The sequence below is a fragment of the Lathamus discolor genome, chromosome 20 (genome assembly GCF_037157495.1).
Source record: "Lathamus discolor isolate bLatDis1 chromosome 20, bLatDis1.hap1, whole genome shotgun sequence".
In the NCBI taxonomy this organism is placed as follows: Eukaryota; Metazoa; Chordata; class Aves; order Psittaciformes; family Psittacidae; genus Lathamus; species Lathamus discolor.
In genome coordinates, this window is record NC_088903.1 from 344675 (window position 1) to 369766 (window position 25092).

A 25092-nucleotide genomic window follows, 5' to 3' on the forward strand; every position below is an offset into this window, starting at 1 on the left:
CCCAGCCTTTGGAGGGATCCGAGACCCTTTCCTACACAACCCAAACTGGTTTTACTGGTGCAAACTGGACCTGCAGCTGGTAGGGTTGGACACCTCAGAAAGCCAGTGGTCACCTCAAAAAGCCGGTGGTCACCCCAAAAAGTCCATTGCCATGGCAAAAATTCAGTGCTCACACCAAAAATATTTTGGATGCCCTAAAAAGCCAGTGAGCGAACTCAGGGCTGCAGTTGCTCCGTGGATGTGGGGTGAGGGTGTGGTGGGGGGTGGGCCTGCCCACCCCCTTTGGGTAGGGTATTGACACCCAGTGTCTATGGGGTTGGGGCTTGGGGGGGGGGCGCGTCTGGGGTTGGTTTGCTTGGAGCACACGCCGGCATCTGGTGTGAGTTAATGCAGACACATGGATCCCATTAACTCCCTTTTTTCTCCCCCCTCCTTTCCCTGTTCCCCACTCGGCAGCCACGGGAGCTGGCCCGGAACCTGTCCATCGCCCCCATTCCATCATCGCACCCCTTGTCCGCACCCATCCCATCGGTCCCCACCTTGTCCCACCCAATGGCAGTGGGTGACAGCGAGGTGGTGACATGCAGGTGCTTGACCCCATCAGGGAGGTTCGACCCCATTGAGGTCCCCACTTGAGGAACCCACACACGCTCCCGAAGGACCCACAGCACCAGCCCTATGAAGCCGTTTGGGGGGTATTTCCCCCCACACCACCTGGATCCTCACCTCACTCCCCATGGGGATGTGGTGGGGGACTCGGTGCCTCAGTTTCCCCTTCCCAGCCCGCCCGCAGCCCACAGCCCGGCTCCGCCCGGGCTATTCCTGCCCTCGGCACCCTCAATTGTGGCGGGCAGGGCAAAACCCGGTAATCACGGGCCGCGACTCCCGGCTATTTCCAGCCGCTCCAACCGGGACGGGCAAATGGCTCTAATTGGGCTGCCAGCGCCACGCCACTGCCCAGTGCGGGTACCGCTGCTGGGGGGGAGCGCAGTGGGGTGACCTCCTGTCCCCAGCGGGGTGGCCAGGGACCCCAGCTTGAACGGAGGACATGGAGGTGACAACCGCAGCACAGGGGTCCCTCTGCTGGGATGGGACCACGAGGAGGGGGCTTGGCCTTCGCCCCCTTCCCAGGGCTGGGAACCTCATCCCATCCCTCTGCACCCCACATCCCAGGACTGGGTCCCTCCTGGGGGGCTCATCCCACCCATCTACACCCCACAAAGCAGGGGAGCTGAGGAGCAACCAGGGAGTCATCACAGGGTTTTTTCTGGGGGGGCCAGGAGCCCCAGCCCAGCTCGGGCCCCACTGTCTGGGCTCAGGGAGCTGGGATGGAAACTCTGAGGGCCGAGTCCACGCCGAACATTTTCCGTTGCAGTTCCTGACTCGCTCCTATTTTCCCTCCTCCTCCCCCAGCCCGCCCCAATTTTCTCTTTTTTCCTCCTTTTCAGTTTCATTGAAGAATTTGCTGCTCCCCCCTGGCACCCTCCGCCGGGGCATCCCGGGGACAGGACAATGCTCCCAGGGCCATCCCACCTGGACCATGGGTTTGGGAGGGATGTGGGGGTCCCCTCAGTCTCTCCACAGCCCCCGTGACTTTTGGATGGGGCCCCCCTCACCCTCACCATTCCACCCCCAGAGAAAGCATCTCTGGGGGATGGGGATGGGGTACGGATGGGGATGAGGGTGGGGATGAGGATAGGATGGGAATGGGGAAGGGGATGGGGATGGGATGGGATTGGAATGGGGATGGGAATGAGGAAAGGGATGGGGGTGGGATGGGAATGAGGAAGGGGATGGAGGTGGGATGGGGACGGGGACGCTGGGGCTCCCGTGCTGCTGCCGGCACTGCAGCCTGGCTGGGATTCCTCCCGGCACAGCGCCGGGTGACCTCATCCGCCACGGGCTGGCGGGGAGCCCAGGGCCTGGCGGAGACCATGGCTCCGGTGCCACGTGGCCAGGGATGGGGCTCCCAGCACGACCTCGCACCCTCCACTGCCCCGGCCAGAGGGACCCTGGCTGTGGGGGGCACCCTGGGGATCCTGGTCTCCCCTGTCAGCAATAGGCCCCTGCTTCCTAAAGGACATTGGACACATCCAGCACCAACCTCCCCAGTGCTGGTTCTGGGAGGGTGCCTCACTCCCAGGGGAGTTGGGTGCTGGATGGGGCAGTCGGGTTGGGGTTATTGGGTGATGGTTGGGGTTGTTGGGTTGGAGGCTGGGGTTGTTCGGGGTGGCTCGGGTGGTTGGGGTGGTTGGGGTTGTTGGGGGTGATTGCGGTTGTTGGGGGCGGTTGGGGCTGTTGGGTGGTGGTTGGGGTTGGTGAGTTGTTGAGGGTGGTTGGGGTTGTTGGGCTGTTGGGACGGTTGGGGTTGTTGGGTGGTGGTTGGGTTTGTTGGGGAGGTGGTTGGGGTTGTTGGGCTGTTGGGACGGTTGGGGTTGTTGGGTGGTGGTTGGGGTTGGGGGGTTTTTGGGGGTGGTTGGGTTTGTTGGGGGGGTGGTTGGGGTTGTTGGGGGTTGCAGAGGTTGTTGGGGTTGTTGGAGGTGGTTGGGGTTATTGGTGGGTGGTGGTTGGGGTTGTTGGGGGTGGTTGGTGTCTCTGTTGTCAGGTTGAGGTTGGTGGTCTGCTGAGGTTGGTGGTTTGCTGATATTGGGTTGGGGTATTTGGGTTGTTGGGTTGGGGCTGCTGGGTGGGTAGTTGGGGTGTTTGGGTTGGTGGTGGTTGTGCTGGGGTTGACGTGCTGGGGGCGGGGGGGGTTGGGCTGTGGTTTATCACATTGGGAATTATTTGGTTCAGATTTGGGGGCTGGGGTCCTGAAGACACAGGCAGGAGTGGGGGTGTGGATGGTGCAGGATGGAGGGATGGACAGACGAGGTGTGAATGAGGTGGATGCCCCCTGGGAGGTGCAGGGACACCAGTGATCCAAAGTGCCACATCCATGGGGCACTCCCAAACTCCACACCCAACCAGCCCCACCTCTTGCTCCAGAGAGCTGCTGGGTCCATGGTGAAGGGGATCCCCAAAGCTGGGGGTCCCAGGGGCTGTGGGGCTGGGAGGTCTGGGTCAGTCGTGGGGCAGGATCCATCCACCCCAAGCAAGGCAGAGCTGGGTGGGGCCTGGCAGGGGAGCTGGATCTGTGCCCCCCAGCCCAGCCACCCCAGCCCGGCCCCTCCATCTCCACCACCCCCGATGAGGGGTCCCTCCAGCTGGAGCCGGGCCCAAGCAGCAGCAGTGCTCCAGCCCAGCCTCAGCTCTTCCTCCTCCTCCTTCTCCCCCAGCCACTTCCCAGCCCCACGTCAGCACCTTCCTCCCAGCTCCCACCACCCCAGTTCATTCCAGTTCCTCGCCCAGGGGATCAGCATGGACAAGGGGGGGTTAACTCTTCCCTCGCAGCCTGCTGCTCCCCACCGGGACCCCCCATCCCTTCCGTGTCCCCCAACCCCATGGGGACCCCTCACCCCTTCCACGTCCCCCATCCCCACAATGTTCCCCCACCACCCCCATGGTCTCCCCCATCCCCATGGGGTTCCCTCCATCCCTTCCATGTCCCACATACACATGGGGTTCTCCATCCTCACAGGATGTCCCCCCCATCCCCATGGTGTACCTGCATTACCATAGGGTCCCACATCCCCACCATGTCCCTGCATTGCCATGGTGTCCCCCATTCCCATGGGGGTCTCCCCCATCCCTTCCATGTCCCCCATCTCCACGGCATCCCCCATCCATCCATCCCTGCCACGTCCCGTCCCAGCCGCTTTGGCAGCAGGATCCAGCCATCGTGGAAATATGGGGGGGGGGGGGGGTGTTGGAAAGAATGGGGGGGGATGGGAGAGGGGAAGGGCGGGACATGTGCGGAGGGGGCGGAGCCCTTCAACAAAAGGATTTCAAAGGGACGAGATTGGGGCAAAGCCAAGAAAAGTCATTTTCCCCCCAGAAAAGCCCCATTCCGGTCCCTGCGTGAGCACAGCGTGCTCCGGGGGAAAACTGAGGCACGCACGGTGTCCCCGTGGGCACCCCTGTGGTGGGCACAGAGCCCCCTGCGAAGGGCAGCAGCTGGGTCCCCCCGGCCCCGTCCGTACGCCCCTGCCGGGAGCCGCCGCCTCCCTGCGGGCCCGGGCCCGGTGCTGCCGCGGGCGGTGCCTCCCGTCGGCGGGGAGGGCGCGGCCCCCCCCCAGCCCGGGCCAGGCAATGCCCTTGGCTCCCGGCGCCGCGGACACGTCCCAGCGCAGCCTCCACGTCGGCAGCGGTGCCGGGCCAGGGCCGGGCGGGAGACGGGGTGCGGGAGAGACCCCCCTCGATGCGCGGGGTCATCCCCAGCCTGCCCAGCCCGAGCGGTCTGCGGGAGCTGCGCAGCGCTGGGCGCGCATGCGAAAGGGTGGGATACGGTGCCGCGAGCAGCAATGGGGACACAGCATGGGCACCCGGGCGTTGGTGCTGCACTGCAGGATGGAGAGGGCCCGAGGCAAAGAGGGAATAAGAGGTGACACCAAGGGGGGCTTTTGGCTTTTAGGGTGTGATGACACCACGCTAAGTGTCCCTCTTGGACATGACACAGCTGCCCCTCGCTGCAGCCACCCGTCTGTCCCCCACCACCCGTCTATCCATCCATCCACCCATCCACCCATCCACTCTACCACTTTACATTCCTTTATTGCCTCCACCCCTTCCTCCCTCCCTCCTTCTCCATGCCCCCAGATCCTCCCTCCCTCTCCCTTCTTCATCCATCCCCCCTCCTGCATCGGCTCCGCCCATTCCCCTCTCCCCACATCCAGCACCCCCACACTCACAGGTCCCCCAGGACCCCATCACCCTGCCCACAGCAGCACCCTGGGATGCTTCCCACTGGAGCAGCTCCCAGCTCCCAGCCCCGGGGAGCTGCCAGGAGCCGGCTGGTCTGAGCTCCCTGAGCATTCCTACTCTGGCTGCACAGATTGGGGATTCTCTGATGCCTAATATAGGCTTGAGCACCCGCCAGCCGCCAGCCCTGTGACCCTAAACCTGGTCTCCTGTGGACCACAGAGCATGTCAGACTGGGAATCTCGGTGTTTCCTCTCCCAGGCACAGGCGATGAGCAGCTGGAGCCACCCCCCAGGGGAATGGGACAGAGATGGGCTGTGGGGCTGCATGTACAAGCCCTGCACACATGCATCTGTGTGTGCAACACGTACACCTATAACCCATGTGTGTGCAACATGTGTGCAAGCCCTGCACGTGTGCATCTGTGTGCGCAATGCAGGCACCTATAACCCGTGGGTGTGCAACACGTGTGCAACTGCTGCTCACGCTCCTGTGTGTGCTGGGCAGCACCAGCTGGGTTCACATGCCTGTGCCACGCTTGTGCCATGCGTTGCCTGCTCAAGGCTGCGCAAACACAAGACTCCTTTGCCACCTCCCTCCGTGCTCCTACGTCCCCGCAGCCGGGCCGGTTCCCGATGGAACTGCGGCGCTGCCGCTGCCGCTGCCGGTGCTGTCGGTGCCGGTGCCGCTGCCGGTGCTGTCGGTGCCGGTGCTGTCGGTGCCGGTGCCGCTGGCGGTGCCGCTGCCGGTGCTGTCGGTGCCGGTGCCGCTGCCATCGGTGCCGCTGCCGTCGGTGCCGCTGCCGTCGGTGCCGCTGCCGGGGCTGTGCGCGCTGCGCCGTGTCCGGCTCCAGCCCCGCCGGACGCGGCCGAATTCCTGCCGCCCGCAGGAAGCCGGCGGCGCTCTCGGCGCTCTCTCTGGCCGCGGCCAGGCCGCGCCGGAGGGAAGCCGGAGCGGGGAAGGGCTGGAGGAGAGAAACCAGGTCAGGCCCGAGCCGCCAGCGTCACCCTGGCACGCAGCGGCGGCTCCTTCGAGGAAGCGGGCGAGGATCCGGCCCCGGTGACGTCCCCTCCGGCCGAGCCCGCTCCTGGCCTCTGCTCCTGCGCTCGAGGAACCGCCCCGGCCCCGCAGCCCCGGCGGGGATTGCACTGCCCCGGGCCCGCAGCCTGAGCATGAGGAGGGAGCTGCGAGCATCAAGCCTGTGACAATGGGGAGCAGAAGGGTTCGGCTCATCCACCGCCTGCACTGGCTGTGTGCTGCTCCTTCCGTGGGCACTGCGCCAGCCATGGGCACCACTGTATCCCCGGGTGCTGCTCTATCCATGGGTGCTGCTCCATCTATGGGCACCACTCCCTCCAAGGGCACTGTGCCATCCCTGGGTGCTGCTCCATCCCTGGATGTTGCTCCATCAGCGGGCTCTGCGCCATCCATGGGCACTGCACCATCCATGGGTACTGCGCCTTCCGTGGGTGCTACTCCATCCATGGGTGCTACTCCATCCATGGGTGCTGCTCCATCCTTGGGCGCTGCTCCATCCATGGGTACTGCACTTTCCCTCTGTGCTACTCCATCCATGGGTGTTGCTTCCACACCCAAACTGCCCTCTCACCCCCAGGCCATGCTCCCATGATGGGTCATGGCTCCATTGATTGGTACCATCTCCAGGTGATGCTCCCATTTGGAGCCATGCTCCCATCCCAGGTATCTCTCCCATCATTGCTACCAATCCCATTCCTTCACCCCACTCCCACCTCCAGTTGCTGCTGGACGACAATCCTGCTCCCATCCCTGCCTCCACAAAGGCACCGTCCCACTTTCCATGGTGTGAACCTGGATCCCAGGGGGTCTCTGCCCTTCTCCCGCTCTCCCCTCCTCTCCCCTCCTCCCAGCTGCTTTCAAACACAAACAGGCTCAGTGGAAAATGTGACTGGATCCGGAGCTGCAGATAACTGAGGCCAACTGGAAGAGCTTGGGCTTGGCTGCGGCCCCAGCTGAGCTACGGCAGCAGGGGGGGGACTCGGCAGGGGGACAGCTCGGGACTCCCTCACACCTCCTATGCCTGGCCCCGGCCACAGCCACGTCCCTGCTGGGACACACAGAGCAGAGGAGGCTGCTGAGGAGAATGGTGGGACCCTGCCCTAGCCCTGCTCTGTGATGGGATGGAGGTGCCCTGGGGTGGTGTTGCATGAGAAGAATGGAGATGCCCAGGAGAGATGCCCGTGGGCAGGATAAAGATGCCTGGACAAGCCCGTTCATTTGTTTCTCATTAGCAGTGGCGCATGGGCAGGATGGAGATGTGGGGATGGTGCTGGATTGGCAGGATAGAAATGGCCAGGGTTGGTGCTGGATAAACTGGATGAAGACGTCTTGGGATGGTGCTGGATGGGAAGGATGAAGATGACCTGGGGTGAGCAGGATGAAGGTGACCTGGGGCAGTGGCACAAAGACAGCATGGAACTTCTTGGGCTGGTGGCTAGATGGGCAGGACAGGGATTCCCAGGGATGACGGCTGGATGGACAGGATGGAGATGCCTGGGGACTGTGGCATGTGGAAAGGATGGAGGTGTCCAGGGGCAACAGTGCATAAGCAGGATGGGGATGCCCAGGATGGTGCTGGGTGGGCAGGACGGGGATGCCTGGGGATGGTGCTGGATGAGCAGGATGGGGATGCCCCGGAACGCCGCCGGCGGTGTGTGGGCGGTAACAGCAGCGGCCGGACGATCCCGTTTGTTTCTCATTAGCGGCTCTTGGAAGAAGCTGTGGAAAAACTGGCTCCAAGCAGAGGAGCCGGAGCGGGACCGGCCTGGCCGAGGGAGGGGAGAGGGGCCGCGGCGGGGCAGGAGGCGAGGGGCTAGAGCGGGGCAGGAGCGGGTCAGGGGATGGGGATGGAGGCACACACGGTCCCCCCTGCGGCTCCCCTGTCCCCAGGGAGCAGCGGCCAGGAGGGGACAGGGACACCCGGCTGTGCACACCCGTCTGCACAGAGGCATCTCAGCCCCCAGCTCCGCACCCTGTCGGGGAAACTGAGGCACACCGCGGGTGCCCCGCTTGTGCCACCACCGGGGTTTGGTGCGGACAGCAGCGTGTCCCACCCTGGTGAGGCCGTGCTGGGGTGGCATCAATGCCCGGCTGCCCCATGTGTCCCCCCCCCAGGGCCATCCTGGCTGGGAACCGGACAGTTGATGGGACGGGGTCACTTGGGGACAGTGCCCGATGGAGCTGGTGGCGCTGTGGCAGCCCTGTCCCTATAAGCACACAGAGTCATCCATGGGGCTGGGGAGACTCCATGTGCTAGGGGATGCATGTGCATGTGTGTACATGTGTGTACTTGTGTGTACGTGTGTAAATGTGTGTGTAAATGTGTGTGTACATGTGTGTGTACATGTTTGTACGTGTGTGTACATGCGTATGTACGTGTGTGTACATGCGTGTGTACATATGTGTGTACGCGTGTGCAGCATGTGCACCCCGCGGTTGGGTGCCCACGTGTCTGGCCAGGTTTGGCCACGGGCACCCACCTGCCTTCAGGGCTATTTCTGCCTCCAGCCCGGATTTAATCCCACCCTGTAATTAGGAGCCAAAATAAAACCCCGGCATCGTCCTGCCCCATGGCCACGGCTTTGTGCCCACAGCCGCGGCTGAGACCTGGCACACTCAGTGCGCAGGGAGGGATGGGATGTATGGGGGGGGTCCCCCATGCGGGAACCGCCGGGGGCACAGGAGGTCGTGTGGAGGCAAATACCTCCTTAAACCCTTGAGCCAATTACGCCACTGGAGCTTCTCGTGATCCGTGCCCGGGCAGCAGGAACCCTTCGGGGGGCTGATCCAGGTCAGAGCACCCGCAGCACCCTGCACCCTGCGCCCAAACAGCCCCCTTGTGCGTCCCCACGCAGGGTCCCCTCTGCCACTGCCACCCTCCCCTGCGCAGCTCTTGTGCCCACCTCGGTACGGGGGGCACGGTGCGGGCACCCCCCGGCACAGGGCTCAGGGCTCTGATCGGCTTTGGGAAGCTTACGGTCCTGAGCCGGCTCCTCCTCACACCTGCGGGATCGGGATGAGCCGGATCCTTCGGCCTCGCCGCCGGCTCGACCTGTGTGAGGATGGGTGTCCCCTGTGCACCCCCTGTGCCACCCTGTGCATCATTTACATGCCCCATGCACGCCCCATGCTCACCCCATGCCCAGCACTGGGCAGCCCCTGTGCGACCTTGTACACCCCAGGAGCCACCTGAGCACCCCGTGTCACCCCCTGCACCCCATAAACCCCATGGGCTCCTTGTGTCAATCTGGGCACCACATGCGCCAGCCTCTGCACCCCATAAACCTCCCCAGGCACCCCTTGTTATGCTGGTTCCCCGCACACTGAGTGTGCGCTGCACATGCATGTGCACACACGCATGGACACTGCACATATGCAGACATGGGGGATATGGGGACATGGGGATGGGGGACACGGCGACACTGAAGATATGGGGACATGGGGACACAGGGACACAAGCCATGCTGGCCGCCACATCAGCAGCATGGGGAAGGGCCCCATCCCACATCTGGGAGCCAGATGTGATGGGGAAGGACAGAGGTGGGAGTGAGCCCCAAGGTGTCCCCAGGCTGGGTGGAGGTGGCACACGGAGCTGAGCAGGGCCTCCCCAAGCTTCCTGGGATGGGGAAGGAGGGATGAGGGTCACCCCGAGGAGGGCGATGGGTGCAGCAGGGCTGGGCGCAGATGCCAGGTCCTTGTCCCCAGGGGAGGACACCAGGAACACCCAGTCCTCGGGGACCTCATTGCACACCCTCAGTGTGGGACACCTTCCCCCCCGCCTGCCTTGCAGCACCAGAGGACAGAGCCCTCCTCCCACCACAGGGTGCCAGCCCCAGAGCGCCTCTGCACAGGTTTCCCCCCGAGCCCCCACCCAGGGCAAAGTGCACAGTGAGGAATGGAGGGTGCAAAGGGCACCCGGTGCTGGGTGCTGGGCACAGGGAGTGGGGTGACCCTGGACACCCGGGTCCGGAGTCCGGCTCTGGCAATGAGGGTGCCAGGAAGCCTGGGTTCCTTACTGGGGGGCCGGAGGCACCCCATAGCGATGCCTGGGGAGTGGGGATCCTCCATTCCCCAGCACATGCCTCACGGTGTCCCCAGGACCATGTTCTTCATCATCATCATCATCACCCTCATGGCCATTGTCTTCTTCATCGTGCTCTTCTACGTCTGCCACAAGCTGTGCCGCGCCCCTGCACCCCCCCCGCCCCACGGGGACAGCCTCGGCCCCGCGCCCCCCCCACTGTCTCCGCTGCCCGCTCTGCCAGCGCTGCCAGCTGGGATCGAGCCCCCCCCATACAGCGAGGTGGGTCCCGTGGGCAGTGGGTACTGAGGGCTATGGGGCGATGGGGCTATGGGTTGGTGGGTGCTGATGGTACAGTGTGATGAGTGCTGGGGGCTATGGGGTGACAGGTGCTGGGTCTATGGAGTGATGGGTGCTGGGGCTATGGGGTGATGGGTGCTATGGGTGTGGGGTGATGGTTGCTGTGGGTGTGGGGTGATGGGTGGTGGGGACTATGCAGTGATGGGTGCTGCGGGTGTTAGGTGATGGGTGCTGGGGCTATGGTGTGATGGGTGCTGTGGGTGTGGGGTGATGGGTGCTGGGAGCTATGAGGTGATGGGTGCTGCGGGTGTGGGGTGATGGTGCTGGGTCTATGGGGCTCATCAGGGCATGAGGGACTACGGGTGCCACATTCCCCCCCCACTGACCCCCGCAGGTGACGGCGAAACCCTTCCTGTACCCCCCACTGCAGGGGCCATGCCCAGAGTGCGGCCGTGTCCCTGGGGCTCAGCCCCCCCAGACCAGCTTCTAGGGGGTCACCCCCCTGAGGACAGCGTTGCCTTTCCCAGGGGGGGCACAGACCTCGGCTCGTAGTCACCTGGATGCCCCCCAGCAATGTTCAGGTCAATGCCCCCCAGACACCCGGGCCCATGCCACCACCACCCCCCTCCCATGGGTTCTTGAGGACCAGGGGAGGATGTGGGGCCACGGAGGTCTCTATTTATTGTGTTTGAAGTGCCAAAGCTCTCTGCTGTGCTGGTTCCTGGGATGAGGGCTTGGAGGGGACCGGGGTACAAGGGAGAAGGTTCCTGGTGGGGGGGTGGTGTTTGCGGATGCAGCCTGGACTTTGCCGAGTGGGGCCCTGACACCCTGCCCCTGTCCCTATCTCTGTTCCCATCCCCTTCTTGATCCCCATCCCCATTCCATCTATTTCATCCCCATCCCCACCCCTATCCCTATGTCCCTATCCGTTCCCACCCCCATCCCAACCCATCCCCACCCCTATCTCTATCTCCATCCCATCTCATCCCCATCCCCACCCCCATCCCTATCCCCATTCTATTTCATCCTCACCCCTATTCCTATGTCTGTATCTATTCCCATCCCCATCTCCATCTCCATCCCATCTCATCCCAACCCCTATCTCCACGTCCATCCCAGCTCATCCCTGTCCCCATCCCAGGAGCCGTGCCCAGCCCAGCAGGACACTGGGGTTCCCTGAGCCGGGCGCTGTCCCTGTCATGCTGTTTGCCGGCCCTGGCGCCTCTTGATCCTCCTCTTGAGGAGCAGCAGGTCCACGTAGAGCAGGCGGCCCAGGACAGCGGAGGCGCAGATGAGGCCCCCGTGCAGGGCCCCCGCCAGCCCACAGCTGAACACGTCCTGCCCTGGGGACAGCGCCGTGGGACACGGCCACCAGCATGGGAGGGCATCCCCTGTGCGGGGGGGACATGGGGGCGGGACATGGTGGATACAGGTCCCTTACCCGTCAGGTAGAGGTTCTTCACGGGTGTCTCGGCCCTCATGGCGGCCACCACAGCCGGGCTGAAGCGGGCGACGTCGTGCTCGGCCCCATACATCTCCCCCCGGGGAGCCGCCAGGTAGTGCTGGTTGGTGAGTGGAGATGCTGCCTCCACGAACTCCACCTGCACGGGCACAACGGGGAGCTCAGGTCACAGGGGACACAGGGGCACCCTTCCCACCACACAGCAGGTCCCACCACAACAGCTCCAAGCTTGCCTGGTGGATGCAAATGTGCTGGGGGCTGGGCTGCCCCATGGCTCTGTGGGGTCCCCACTGGGCACCCGTTCTGTTGGGTGGAACCTCATTGGGTACCCCAAGCCCAAAGGGTACCCCAACCCCACCAAGCACATTCCATAGGGCACCCCATCCCATAGGGCATACAATCCCCACTCTACACTCACACCCATGGGGTATCCCGTCCCACAAAGCACCCCAGCCCCACAGGATGTCCCATCCCTGCAGCCCCCCTTGGTCCCCACGGGGGTGCCAGGAGATGCAGAGGGGTCGTCACCTTGTCACAGAGGTGAGGGAAGCGCTGCAGTGCCCGCTCCAGCAGCCGCTGGGCGATGCTCATCTTGTACTGTTGGTACTGGGCACCGCGGTGCTTGGCGCGGGTCCCAGCCCACTCCTCGAACCACTCGTACCGTGCCATGGTCAGGATGGTCATGCAGGACCGTCCTGCGGTGGGGGGGACACCAATGACAACCCCACCAGTGCCAGTGTCAGCCTGGGATGTGGCACTGGTGGTGGTGCCCACCCCATAGTCCCGGCTGGGGGACCCCTGCTCCATACCTGGGTGCCGCTGCTCATAGGTGGGGTCCTTGGCGGCAGGGAAGGTGATGAACATCATGGCCAGGTTCTCGGGGACGTCGTCGCGACTCAGAGCAGCGTACTGGGTCATCCTGTGGGCAGAGCGGGCAGCGCCATGTGCCCACCACCGCCATGCACCCAGCGTGCACCCAACCCGCCATGCACCCAACCCAACCACCCGGACACCACTGTGCCCCCAACCAGTCCACCATGTACCCACCAATGTACAACCAACCACCCACCATGCACCCAACCCACCACATACCCAACCCAACCACTCTGCTCCCACCAATGTACAACCAATCCATCCAGTATGCACCCAACCCACCATAGGCCCAACCCAGCCACCCTGCACCCACCATGCACCCAACACAACCACCATACACCCAACGGCTGCGCACCCAATCCACTGCCGTGCACCCAGCATGCACCCAGCCCCTCCCCTGTACCTCCAACCTGTCCACCATGCTCCCAACCACTGCACGACCGATCCATCCACTGCACACCCAACCACTGTACATCCCACCCAGCCCCGCGTGCCCCGCCTCCCCATGCCCGTGCCGGGGGTCCCGTACATGGCATCCAGGTCGTTGTGGGGGTAGATCCAGAAGTTGGTGGGGGGCAGGCGCAGCTCAGCTGCACTGCCCCGCAGCCCCACGAACACCAGGAAGGAGCCCATGCCAGGCCGCACCATGGCCAGGCGGGAGCTCACCTCTGCGGGGACACAGCGGTGGCACCCCGGCTGCGAGGGGACGCCAGGAGTGCCGGGGACATGTGGGGTGATGAGCAGGGACATGGGGATGCCGGGGACACGGTACCTGGGTGGCTGCGGAGCGGGGGGGGCAGCAGCTTGCCGAAGGTGTTGAAGACGCCAGCGTCGGAGATGATGATGGGGGCGAAGATCTCCACCTCCTCCTCCTCACTGGGTCCCTTCTGCACCGCCACCCCTGGGGGCAGGAGGGGTCAGGGGGGCGCAGGACCCATCGTGCCTGCAAGGCAGGGCAGGGCGGGGGGGGGGCTCACCCACTGCGGTGCCGTCGGGGGACACGAGGATGCGGGTGACGGGGGCGCGCACGAGCACGGCCCCCCCTGCGCGCTCGATGAGGGGCACGGCGTGAAAAGCGACCTCGCTGGCCCCGCCCCGCGGGTACCAGGCCCCGCGCTGGTAGTGGTGAACCATGAGCACGTTCACCAGGAAGCTGGAGTCCTGAGGGGCTGTGCCTGCAGACATCACGATACAGCCCCCCCATCGCAATCCCCACATTGTGATACAGCCCCGCCTATTGTGATACAGCCTTCCCCTATCGTGACACAGCCCTCCCCTGTCGTGATACAGCCCTCCCCTATTGTGACACAGCCTTCCCCTATTGTGATACAGCCCTTCCCTATTGTGATACAGTCCTCCTCTATCATGATGTGGCCTCCCCTGTCATGATACAGCCCTCCTGTATCGTGATACAGCCCTCCCCTATCATAATATAGCCATCCCCTATCATGATACAGCCCTCCCCTATTGTGACATGGCCTCTCCTATCATGACACAGCTTTCCCCACCATGCTACAGCCGTCCTCTATCGTGAGGCTGCTCTCCCCTATCACAACTCATCCTTCTGCTGTCATGACAAACCTTCTATCATGACACAGCTTCCCCTGCTGCAACATGGCCTTCTCCATATCATGACACACCCTGCCCCACCGCAACACAGCCCTCCCTATTGCAACAGAGCCCTTCCCTATCAGGCTGGTCTCATCCCCTGGCTTGTCATGGCCCTCCCTTATGACTTGGCCCTCCTCTATCAACGATGCAACATCCTGTATTGCAATACCCCCCTGCTCCGTCACCATGGTGCCCTCCCCATCTCGACAACCTCCTCCCCATCACGACCTCCTCCTATCACAAGGCCTCCTCTCTATTCTAACAGCCACTCCCTTATGTTAATGGCCCCTCCCTATCGCGACCGTGCATTCCCTATAGTGATGGCCACTGACCATAGAAGAAGTAGCAGAGCAGGGCACGCAGGTCGCGGTTGTCCGTCAGCCGCGCCACAGCCTCACTGTGGCTGGTGGCTGCCATGCGGAACACAGGTGAGATCCAGTAGATGAGGTTGGTGCGGACCAGGAGCGCAGCCAAGCACCGTGGCACCATCTTCAGCACCGCCAGCAGTGCCACGTGCCGTGAGGCCACCTGCGCCGGGACAGCCCGCGCCCAGCACCCAGAGCCACCCGGGTCACCACCGTGCTGCCACCACGGCCCCAGCGCTCCCAAAGCCCCTTCCACTCAGTGACCACCACCAGTGTCCACAGCATTGCCAATACCCCTTCACCACCACAACCATCATTTTGTCCCCAGTTTGACTATCACCTGTGTCCCCACCATTCCCATCACTTCTGTCCCATACCGTATCACCCATGTCTCCATCACCCCATCACTTTGTCCCCTCCATGTCCATCACCCTTGTCCCCAGCACTCTCAATGCCCCTTCCCCACCATGCCCACCCATCACCCTTCTCCCTACCTCATCCTCCCCATCACCACACCCACACCCACATCCCAAGCTGACCATTCCCAGGTCCCCCACACCCCAGGGACAACGCCATCACCAGGGGATGGCATTCCCAGGTCCCCCCACCTTGGAGAGCCTCATGAACTCCCTGATGGCCCCCTTCTCCTCTGGGAACTGCTCCTCCAGCGCGGCGGCAAAGGCGGTTTTGCCAGCACGGAGCTGGTAACACCGCGGGCCCAGGGTCACCTCATCATAGGGGTCGGGCAGGCGCTGCCAGCAGAGCTGCCCATCCGTGAGCTGGTCCAGCGCCACGCGCAGCATGCTGCCAGCGTGCATCTGCCCCACGTAGTGGATGCCTGTGGGGACACGGGGAAGTGGGGACATGGGGACATCGGGGACATGGGGACATCAAGGACATGGGGATGTGGCGCTCGCAGCCAGAGCCCCCGTGCTGCATGCAGACTGTGTGCATGCATGTCGCATGCAGATATGTTGCACACACAGACATGTTGATTGCACACATAGAATGATAGCATCAATCAGGCTGGCAAAGACCTTTAAGTTCATCAAGGCCAACCTTTACCCTGGCAAAGTGCCAAAGCCACCAATAAGCCATGGGCACACGCTGCCTGCTCGCCTGCCCACGCTATCTACACATTCAGACACACGCTGCCTGCACACAGACACACGCTACCTGTACACACGGTGTCTGCCTGCACACACTGACACACACTGCACATATTGGCACACGCAGGCAGTGAGCGCTGGGTGGTGGCAGTACCGGCGTTGGTTTGGGCGTACCGGGGGGGATCCTCACCTACATCGAACTCGCAGCCCCGCTCATGGAAGCTGTGGCAGCACCCCCCGGCCTGGTCATGCTGCTCCAGCACCAGCACCCTCTTGCCCACCTTGGCCAAGGTGACCGCGGCTGCCAGGCCCCCGATGCCACTGCCAATGACCACAGCATCCAGCACCGGTGGCACCCGCCGGGTGCTGAACCCTGCACACATGGACACATGGAAACACACATGGGGGACACAGAAACACACATGGGCACATGGACAGACACATGGACACACGGACACATGGACATACGGACACATGGACACACAGGCAGTGTGCCCAGCACTCACCCTGCTTCAGCACCTTGTCCCGGGCACCCAGGTCTGTCACCAGTGGCCGGGGGGCTTCCAGGGGGGGCTGCGCGAAGGGGTTGCCGGAGGGGGCCAGCAGCCGATGGGCCACCAGCACCAGCGCCAGTGCACCCAGTGCCAGCAGCAGCAGCAGTGTGAGCCACATCCTGCACTCACCGCAGCACCAGCCCTGAGGTGACACCGAGTCACCGGCAGCGCATGGCGGGGCACGGAGATTTATAGACACGATTACGACACGCGACCTCAGAGCACTGCGGCTTAAAGCCACAGGAGCTTACGGACACAGCTCCCTATGGCCAGGGGAACCCATGGTCATAGTACCCTATAGCCACAGCATCCCATGGCCAGTGTAATCTATGGCCACCGCACCTGTGGTCATGGTACCCTATGCCTGTGGTACCCCGTGGGTGCAACACCCTATCACCATGGTAGCCTACGGCTGTGGCATTTCTCATGCACAGATCAGGGTCCCATGGACACATGCCCCTCATTAATATCTTGGCGTTGGTGCCAGGCCCCAAGGGCGCACAGTGTGGGCACATGTATGTATATACACATACATGTATGTATGCACACACATGGGTGTGTGGTGCTGCTGCACACATGTGTGAGAGGTGGAGGGGTGTGTGGTGGTGGTGGGCAAGCCTGTGCACAGCCACACGTGTGCAAGGGAGCATGAGCACACTGGCACTTGTGCAAGCAAACAGCATGCACACCCATAGACATACACACGTCTGTGCACACACACCCATAGACATCCCCTGTGCACACCCACCCATAGACACCCACTGAGCACACACACCCATAGACACCCACTGTGCACACACACTCACAGGCACCAACTGTGCACACACCCCCATAGACACCCACTGTGCACACACCCCCATAGACACCCATTGCACACACCCACCCATAGACACCCACTGTGCACACACCCCCATAGACACCCATTGTGCACACACCCCCATAGACACCCATTGCGCACACCCACCCATAGACACCCACTGTGCACACACCCCCATAGACACCCATTGTGCACACACCTCTGCACACCCACAGACACTTCCCACCCACTCCCCGCCCACACTGGTGTCTGAGCTCTGCTGACCTCTCCCGGCAGCACCAAGGAAGAGCCCACGTGTGCAATGACACACGTGTACACGCATGTACAGACATGTTCAGACATGTACACACATGGGAGAGGGTGAGGGCAGGCAGAGCTGATGGCTGTGACACGCCTGACACTATGTGTGCTCCCCGTGCTGCCCAAGCCCCACAGGGATCCAGCCGGATGGGAACAACCGCAGCTTCTCCCTTCTTTAATAAAAGTCACAGCAAATCCCAAAAGGAGCTCCCAGGAATGGGGACAAGGATGGGGGGTGCGGGCACACATATGTGCACACACCTGCATGTGTGAGCCCTGCACTCCCCATGGCACCCCATGGCAGCTCCAGGGTTAATCCAGGGTTAATGGGGGTCTAGGGGAGTTATTGCTACCTGGGAGGGGTGATGGGGGGCACCAGGGACAGAGGGGGACCCCCCCAGTAAAGGTGAAATGGGGTCCCTGGGAGGGGAGCTGGGACGCCTGGGCCCATGGCAGCTTATGGGGCTGCAGTGGGGTGCGATACCCCGTATCCCCCAAGCCTGGGCTTCCCCATGGGGAAACTGAGGCAGGGGCTATGGGGTGCCCCACAGGGTGGGGGGTGACATTGGGGGGGGCAGGTTTGGCAGTGAATCAGCTGTGGGGTGCTGGGCACGGCAGGGGGAACTGCCCCCTATAATGGGACCCCACTGGCTTCTCCCCCAACTCCCCCCATGTCTGGGGCTGGGAGCAGGGGGGGAAAGAGGGGTCCAGAGGCTTGAGCAAGGGTCCCCCTTACTCCCCCTGTGCTGGTGTGAGCCCCTCACACCAATGGGTGACACGGGGGGCACAAGCGCCCTGTGTGGCTGGGGGGCCCGGGGGTGCTCTAATAGACCCAACTGACTGGCACCCACTGGGGCTGCACCCGCAGGCGCTCCATGGCTTCCCGCAGCTGCCCAAAGGTGCGCTCCAGGTCGTCGTTGGTGAGGCTGAGGTCGAAGTAGTGCCCGTACCCGCGCTGGATGCGGCCGCTCTCCTCCACCGTGCGCCTGGCGTCGGCCTCCTGCCCACATGGACCTGCCTCAGTCTCCCCATCGCTCCCCTTGTGCCCCCATATACACACATAGCCCCAGAGGGGGGACCCACCGTGAGCTGCTTCGTGGCCACCCCGCTCTCCAGTGCTGCCTGGTTCATGGCCCGCAGCATCTCGGGGCTGGGGGCTTCGATGAACACCACATATGGCACGAACTCAGCCGTTCTCAGCACCTTCACTGCCTGGGGGGGACAGGACAGAGCTGAGCCCCATGGTGTGGGCAGCCCCATCGCCCCCTTGGCAGGCCAGGGGAGGACCCGTACCTGGGGGTTGACATCCAGGATGCACATCTTGCCCGCCTCCACCACGGCGCGGATGGAGTCGATCTTGGTGCCATAGAGGTTGCCCTCGTACTCGCCGTGCTCCAGGTATCTCCCGGCCTTGATGTCGGCCTCCATCTCCCCCCGTGACACGAAGCGGTACCCGAGCCCATCCCGCTCGCTGTCCTTCGGCTTCCGCGATGTGTCTGTGAGGCATGGACCACTCACACCCACAGCACCCCCAGGCATGGGCTGCACCCACACAGGTGGGGATGGTAGCACTGGGGGGGACAGGGATGCTCACAGGGGAGAGAGATGTTCATGGGAAAGATGAAGCTGGCAGAGGACACGGGTGCTCAGCAGGGACGGGGATGCTCATGGGAATGATGAAGCTGGCAGGGGACAGGGATGCCTAGAGGGGACAGGGATGCTCAGGAGGGACAGGGATGCTCATGGGGATGATGAAGTTGGCAGGGGACAGGGATGCTCAGAGGGGACAGGGATGTCTGTGGGAATAACAATGGTGGCGGGGAACAGGGATGTTCAGAGGAGACAGGGATGCTCATGGGATGATGAAGCTGGCAGGGGTCAGGGATGCTCAGAAGGGACAGGGATGCTCAGAGGGGACAGGGATGATCATGGGGATGATGAAGCTGTCAGGGGACAGGGACGTTGAGGGGGCCGGGGACACTCACAGGGGATGGTGGTGCCGTAGCGCGCCTGGTCGGACATGATGAGCTTGTTCTTGAGGCTGCGGCGCCCGACGCCCTGCGCCCCGATGAGTACCAGCGTTTTCCTGCGGAACGGTGGCATTCGTGCCATCTCCTCGTAGATGAGCAGCTCGTGACGGTCGAACTCTGGTGTGGGACAGGGCTGTCACCCACAGGGGACTCTGGGCCGCCCCGGCCCATGGGTGGCACCACCCGCCACTGGCACTGCTCACCAGCGTTCTTGGTGGTCAGGTACATCATCCTCTTCTTCCTCTTCCCGCTGAGGCTGCCACACAGGGACCCTGCTGAGAGCAAGTGGGGCTGAGCTGGAGACAGGGACAGGGATGGGGCTATATGGGACAGAGCCATGGGACTGGGACCGGGGCAGGGTCATGGGGACATGATCCTGGGAACAGGGGACCTACTACATGGTACATCACCATGGAGACATCACTGTGGGACATGGGGACCCTGCCATGGGGTGATGGGGACCTGCCGTGCCCCCCCAGCTCCGTACCGGCAGTGGGAGCTGTATCCCCGTCCCTCCGCACGAAGGCTTTGCGCTTCTCCTCCAGCAGCTGACTGGGCACCAGCCCCGCACTGCCACCCGCCACGTGGCACGCCTGGGGACAGCGTGCTGGTACCGGCACCACGGGCACCAAACATGGGACACCCCAACCCATGGGGACACTGCGCTGGCACTGGCTCCATGGGCACCCAACCATGGGGACATGGGGACACCCCAATCCACAGGGACCCCCCAGCTGCCAAAAAAACCCCGATTCCAGCCCCCCCCCCCCAGTTTCCAGGACCCCCCCAAGCCCCAAATGAACCCCCCAGCTCCCAGGAACCACCCAGCAGTTTTAGGTACCCCTGAAGCCCCACAAGGACCCCCCAGTTTCTAGACACCCCTTGAGCGTCCAGGTACCCCCCATCCCCAAGATCCCCCCTGACCCACCGTGTACCCAGCTGCCAGCAATCCAGCCCCATGTCCCCCCCTTATCTGCCCCTGACCTGCCACCAGTTGGGGTCATCCTGGTTGACGATCTGCAGCAGGTCCCCGGCCATGAACTTGAGCCCGGCCTCGCGGCACGGGATGAGAGTGTCCGTGGCCGGGTCGTAGTCGAAGTGACACTTGACATAGACCTGGGGGCCGGGGGGCACCGGGACGCTGCCGGGATCGGTGCCGTGCACACGCACACGCGCGTGCCCCGCACTAGGGGCCCCCCCCCGCCCGCCGCAGCCAGGCGCGCACGGCCCCCGCGCACACGCAGGCGGCTCCGGCGGCCGCCGCCGCTCCCCACAGCGCGCCCAGCGCAGCCCCCACGCAGAGCCCCGCGGCCACGCACGCGAGCACGCACGCACCCAGCGCCGCCAGCAGCGGGCCCGCGATGGCGCACATGTGTGCGGGAGCGCCTGCGGGCGCCCGGAGCCTGAGCAGCGCCGGCGCCGGGGATGCGCGGTGCCAGGGGACACGGGGACAAGAGCGGCTTTGTCCCCACGGAGCCTGCGCCGGGCTGGCACTGGGGACGCGGGGCACCCTCTGACACCCGGGTCCGGATGTGGGGATGGGGACAAGGCCAGACCCACTGCAGCCCTCAGCAGTGCACAGGGCACGGGGCACACCAGCGGCCCACTGCCCATGGGGCAGGTCTCTGCAGGGGGGCAGTGGGGACAGGGAGTCGCGTGGCTCAAGCAATATACAGGGAGATGAGGCACATGAAGAGGGGACGGGGGACATGGGGCACATGGGCATGGGTGCCCAGGTGAGCATGGGGACAATGTGGACATGGGGACACAGACATGGAGTTGCCATAGGTAGGGTGCTGAGTGTGGGATGCAGATGCAGGTGCAGATGTGGATTCAGGGCAGGTTGTAGGGTGGAATGCAGATATGGGTTCAGATGCAGATGCAAAGGTGGATGCAGGGCAGGATGCAGATGCGGATGCAAAGGTGGATGCAGGGCAGGATGCAGATGTGGATGCAAAGGTGGATGCAGGGCAGGATGCAGATGCGGGTGCAGATGTGGATGCAGGGCAGGATGCAGGGCAGGACGCAGATGCAGGTACAGATGTGGATGCAGGACAGGGTGAAGAAGTGGATGCAGGGCAGGATGCAGAGGTAGATACAGGGTGGGGTGCAGATGCAGATGTGCGCAGCTGCGGGCACTGGGGTGTGGTACCTGTCGGGGCGGGTGCGGCTCCTGGTAGCTGGGCAGCACCTTGAGCACGACACTGCCGCTGGCCTGGCGCAGCGACTCCTGCAGTGCCCGTGGGTCGCTGCCCACCTCGCGCCCATTCACCTCGCGGATGACGTCCCCCACGTGCAGCAGCCCCTGCTGCGCCACCATTCCCCCGTGCAGGATGCGGGCGACCACCAGCTCCCCCCGCTCCACCCGGAACGTCACCCCCTGTGCGCACAGCCCCAGTCAGCACCAGCACCAGCGCCGACGGTCACATCCAGTCACCCCCAGCATCACCCATTGCCCTCCAGTCACACCAGCAATGCTCCAGCACCCCGCAATGCCCCCAATGCCACCAGCACCCACACAAATACCTCCCCACACCCTGTAGTGTCAACAACAACACCCCCGATGTCCACAGCATCCCGCACCATCACCCCACAGCACACTGCAATGCCCACAATGATCCCTGCAATGCTCTCCAGCACCCCATAGCACCCCAATGCTCACAGCACCTGCACCATCACCCACAGCACCCCGCAATGCCCGCAATGCTCCCAGCACCCTGCAATGCCCTCTAGCACCCCACAGCACTTGCAGCAGCACCAGCACCCAACATCACACCACCACCCTGCAATGCTCCCAATGCTCCCAGCACCCAGCAATGCCCCCCAGCACCCCAATGCCCACAGCACCATCCCCATCACCCACAGCACCCATGGCCCCGCTGGTGCTCACCAGGCTCTGGCCAGGCGCTCGGCGGATGCCCACCATGCGCACGGCATCGGGGGGCAGTGGGTGGTGGGTGCCAGGGGGTGGGACCGGGCTCCCCGGGGGGGTCTCATAGCTCTTGGTGGCCACCGAGTCGTGCGTCTCCAGCAGTGACTGCAAGGACACGGAACAGGGCACGTGCCTCGCACACGCGTCCTTGCGCACATGTCCCTGCACACACGTCCTCACACACGTGTCCCTGCACATGCGTCCCTGCACACGTGCATCCTCACACACACATCCCTGCACACGTGCCCTTGCACACACGTCCCTGCACATGCATCCTTGTACACATGTCCCTGCACATGCGCCCTCACACGTGTCCTTGCACACATGTCCTTGCACATGTGTCCCTGCACACACGTCCCTGCACATTTATCCCCACACATGCTTCCTTTACACATGTCCTTGCACATGTCCTCGCACATGTGTCCTTGCACATGCATCCCTGCACATGCGTCCTCACACATGTGTCCTTGCACACATGTCCTTGTACATACGTCCTCGCACCTGGAAGTGGGGCTGGCGCAGGATGCGGCTCAGCTCCGCGGCCGCGCTGTCCTGCGGCGCCAGGGGCCCAATGTCCTGCAGGATCTCCTGCACTAGCGCCACGTTGTTGTCCTGCACCGCCTCCAAGCGCCGCTCCTCCAACCGCTCGTGCGCCTGAGGGCACACGTGTGTGAGCAAGAACACGTGAGCACACCTTGACCTTTGCACACACACGTGCACATGCACAAACCTGCCCTTTTGCATGCACACACCTGCACAGCATCAACTACAGGCATACATGTGTGTGCACACCTATCACCACACCGATGTGCGCACACGCACATGCCATTGCACAACCATGTGTGCGTGTAAATACCCCCACACCTGTAATGGTAAACACACAGGATATGGGGCAGGCACGTGGCTCCCAGCAACACAGGCAGAGAGTGATACACACACGTGCAAAGGCGCACACTCACTTGCATGCATGCACACACACATATGAGCAAGCATGTGCACACACCTCCCTCCATGCACACACATGTGCAGGTGTACATCCATGTGTGCACACGCATCCATGTACATGTAGTTGCATACATAAATGTACATACACACACAGGTATGTGCAAACATGAGCAGACACCTCCCCGCATGCACACAAGCATATATCCACGTATGCACACACACGTGCAAAGACACACGGATGCATGTGTACATGCATAGATACATGTGTGCACACACAGGTACGTGCAAACACACACAGGCGCCTCCTGCGTGTGGACACATGTGAGCACACATCCCTGCACATGCACACATGTACACACATGTACGCATGCACACACATCCCTATGCAAGCACATCTTCCTGCACACCACAGGGACGCACATGTGCATGCACAACCACATGCTTGCCCTCAACACACGTGCACACGCTTGCCCTATGTGCTGCCCCATGCCTGGGGGGGTCATGGTGTCCCCGTGGTGTCCCCTCACCTTGGCCAGGGACCGCACAATGGGGCTCTCCATGATGCCGCGCAGGAAGATGAGGTCAAGGTCCGCAGCTCCGGGGGGGCCCGGGACCCCCATCAGGTTGTCCAGGACCTGCTGCATGGCTGGGAGGGAGATGGGGGGAACACGGAGACACTGGGACATGAGGAGGGAGCAGCAATAGGGGTGTCGGTCGCCTGTAACTGGGGTGTCAATGTGTTGTTTCCCCCCCATTATGCTGCCCCTGCACCAGGGACCACAAGGAACCCCCCCCACAAAGCAGCACTTGGAGGTGTGCTGAGTGATAAGGGCCGAAATGCAGCTGGGGGGGGTCTGTGCAAGTGGGGTGGGTGCAATGCAATTGGAGGGGGATGATGGGGGGGGCGCAATACGATTGGGGGTGTTCAGTGCAATCGATGTGGTGTGATGCAATGGTGGGGACGATTCAGTGGGGGGGTTCAATGCACGGGCTGGCGTGATGCAATGGGGGGCTGCGAGAGGCAGCACTGCAATGGCGGGGGATGCTCGGGATGCGGGGGCGGTTAATCCAGACACCCCCATATCGGGGGGTCACAGCATCACCCAGGAGCCCCCCAAAACACCACCCACCCACCCCCTTCCCTGTCGCCATCTCCTTTCATCCCCCAATCCCCCCCAGGGCCATCCTCCCCATCAGCCCCCGGACACCCTATTCCCCCCCCCATACCTGGGGGGTGCCGGGGGGGGCTCTTAGGGGCCGGGAACCCTCGGCCGGGGTCGCTCATGGCTGCGGGCGGCAACTCCGGGGACCCCCCCATCATCCGGGTACCGCTGCCCCCCCCGGCCCGCATCCCCCCCTCGCCTTGCACACCCTGGCTCGCTCGTGCGCTCACTTCCCGCCCCGCGCTTGCACTTACCCGCTCTTGCACGCGCACACACCTCGGGGCCCCCCGGCAAAGTGGGGAGGGGGAACGGGGGTGTTCGGCCCCTTTAAGGGGGGGGGGGGAGGCGCGCTGTTGCCATGGCAGCGGGGGAGGCGAATTTAAAGGGACCGCGGCCCGCTCCTTCGCGCACGAGTATGCACAAGCGCGCACACGCATGTGCCCCCCCGCAGCGCCCGCCCTCGCAGGAACGACCCCCCCAGCACCCCCCCTTGCACGCGCGTTGCAGCAGGGCTGGGGCTGCTCCTTGCACGCGCGTGTGCAAGGCCCCGGTGAGCGCTCACCCGCGACGGAGCCGGGGGCAGCCGCGGGCATCGCTGCGGGGCACGGGGCCACGGGGCCTGGCACGGCCGGGACGGGGCCACGGCGCAGGCGTGCGGGGAGCGGGCAGCTCCGGGCGCACGGGCTCTTGCTTGCACACGCGTGTGCGGGGGCACCGGGGGAGCTCGCGGGGACACGCGGGGCCCCTGTGACCCTCCCAGGCACAGAACGGGGAG

The 25092-nt window shown here is 63.6% G+C and overlaps 2 protein-coding genes across 6 annotated transcripts; both read right to left on the reverse strand.

The window, feature by feature from the left end:
* Positions 1–11194: 11194 nt before the first annotated feature.
* Positions 11195–16302, reverse strand: LOC136024083 (all-trans-retinol 13,14-reductase-like). Its single transcript, XM_065699160.1, has 11 exons — positions 16083–16302; positions 15767–15949; positions 15076–15305; positions 14435–14630; positions 13469–13666; positions 13264–13392; positions 13021–13159; positions 12428–12537; positions 12147–12313; positions 11598–11757; positions 11195–11499 (listed from the first exon to the last, which is right to left on the reverse strand). The coding sequence occupies exons 1-11, from the start codon at positions 16246–16248 to the stop codon at positions 11354–11356; spliced, it is 1824 nt and encodes a 607-aa protein (XP_065555232.1). The 5' UTR covers positions 16249–16302; the 3' UTR covers positions 11195–11353.
* A 1105-nt stretch (positions 16303–17407) lies between these two features.
* Positions 17408–24930, reverse strand: MPP2 (MAGUK p55 scaffold protein 2). Of its 5 annotated transcripts, none has more exons than XM_065698842.1 (12): positions 24880–24930; positions 23682–23800; positions 22711–22863; positions 22168–22314; positions 21430–21657; positions 20262–20393; positions 19765–19870; positions 19481–19549; positions 19233–19394; positions 18541–18743; positions 18331–18459; positions 17408–18247 (listed from the first exon to the last, which is right to left on the reverse strand). In XM_065698842.1, exons 1-12 carry the CDS (start codon positions 24908–24910, stop codon positions 18071–18073), a joined length of 1656 nt encoding a protein of 551 aa, XP_065554914.1. In that variant the 5' UTR covers positions 24911–24930; the 3' UTR covers positions 17408–18070. The 5 variants fall into 5 exon arrangements, with proteins under 5 accessions (XP_065554914.1, XP_065554913.1, XP_065554917.1 ...); XM_065698841.1 differs by having other exon boundaries at positions 19481–19552; XM_065698845.1 differs by lacking the exon at positions 24880–24930 and adding an exon at positions 24572–24635 and having other exon boundaries at positions 19481–19552; positions 23682–23831.
* Between the last annotated feature and the right edge of the window lie 162 nt (positions 24931–25092).

Bases quoted from the DNA above. Each gene is read 5' to 3' on its own strand.
- LOC136024083 (XM_065699160.1), bottom strand. From the start codon at position 16,248: ATGTGGCTCACACTGCTGCTGCTGCTGGCACTGGGTGCACTGGCGCTG. The intron at 13,667-14,434 runs GTCAGTGGCCAT...TGATGTCTGCAG, and splicing joins GCTCTGCTACTTCTTCTATG to GCACAGCCCCTCAGGACTCC. The intron at 11,758-12,146 runs GTGACGACCCCT...GTGCCCGTGCAG, and splicing joins TCCCTCACCTCTGTGACAAG to GTGGAGTTCGTGGAGGCAGC.
- MPP2 (XM_065698841.1), bottom strand. From the start codon at position 24,910: ATGCCCGCGGCTGCCCCCGGCTCCGTCGCGG. The intron at 22,864-23,681 runs GTGAGGGGACAC...GTGTGCCCTCAG, and splicing joins TTGTGCGGTCCCTGGCCAAG to GCGCACGAGCGGTTGGAGGA. The intron at 18,460-18,540 runs GTACGGGTCCTC...TGTCCCCCCCAG, and splicing joins TCCTGGATGTCAACCCCCAG to GCAGTGAAGGTGCTGAGAAC.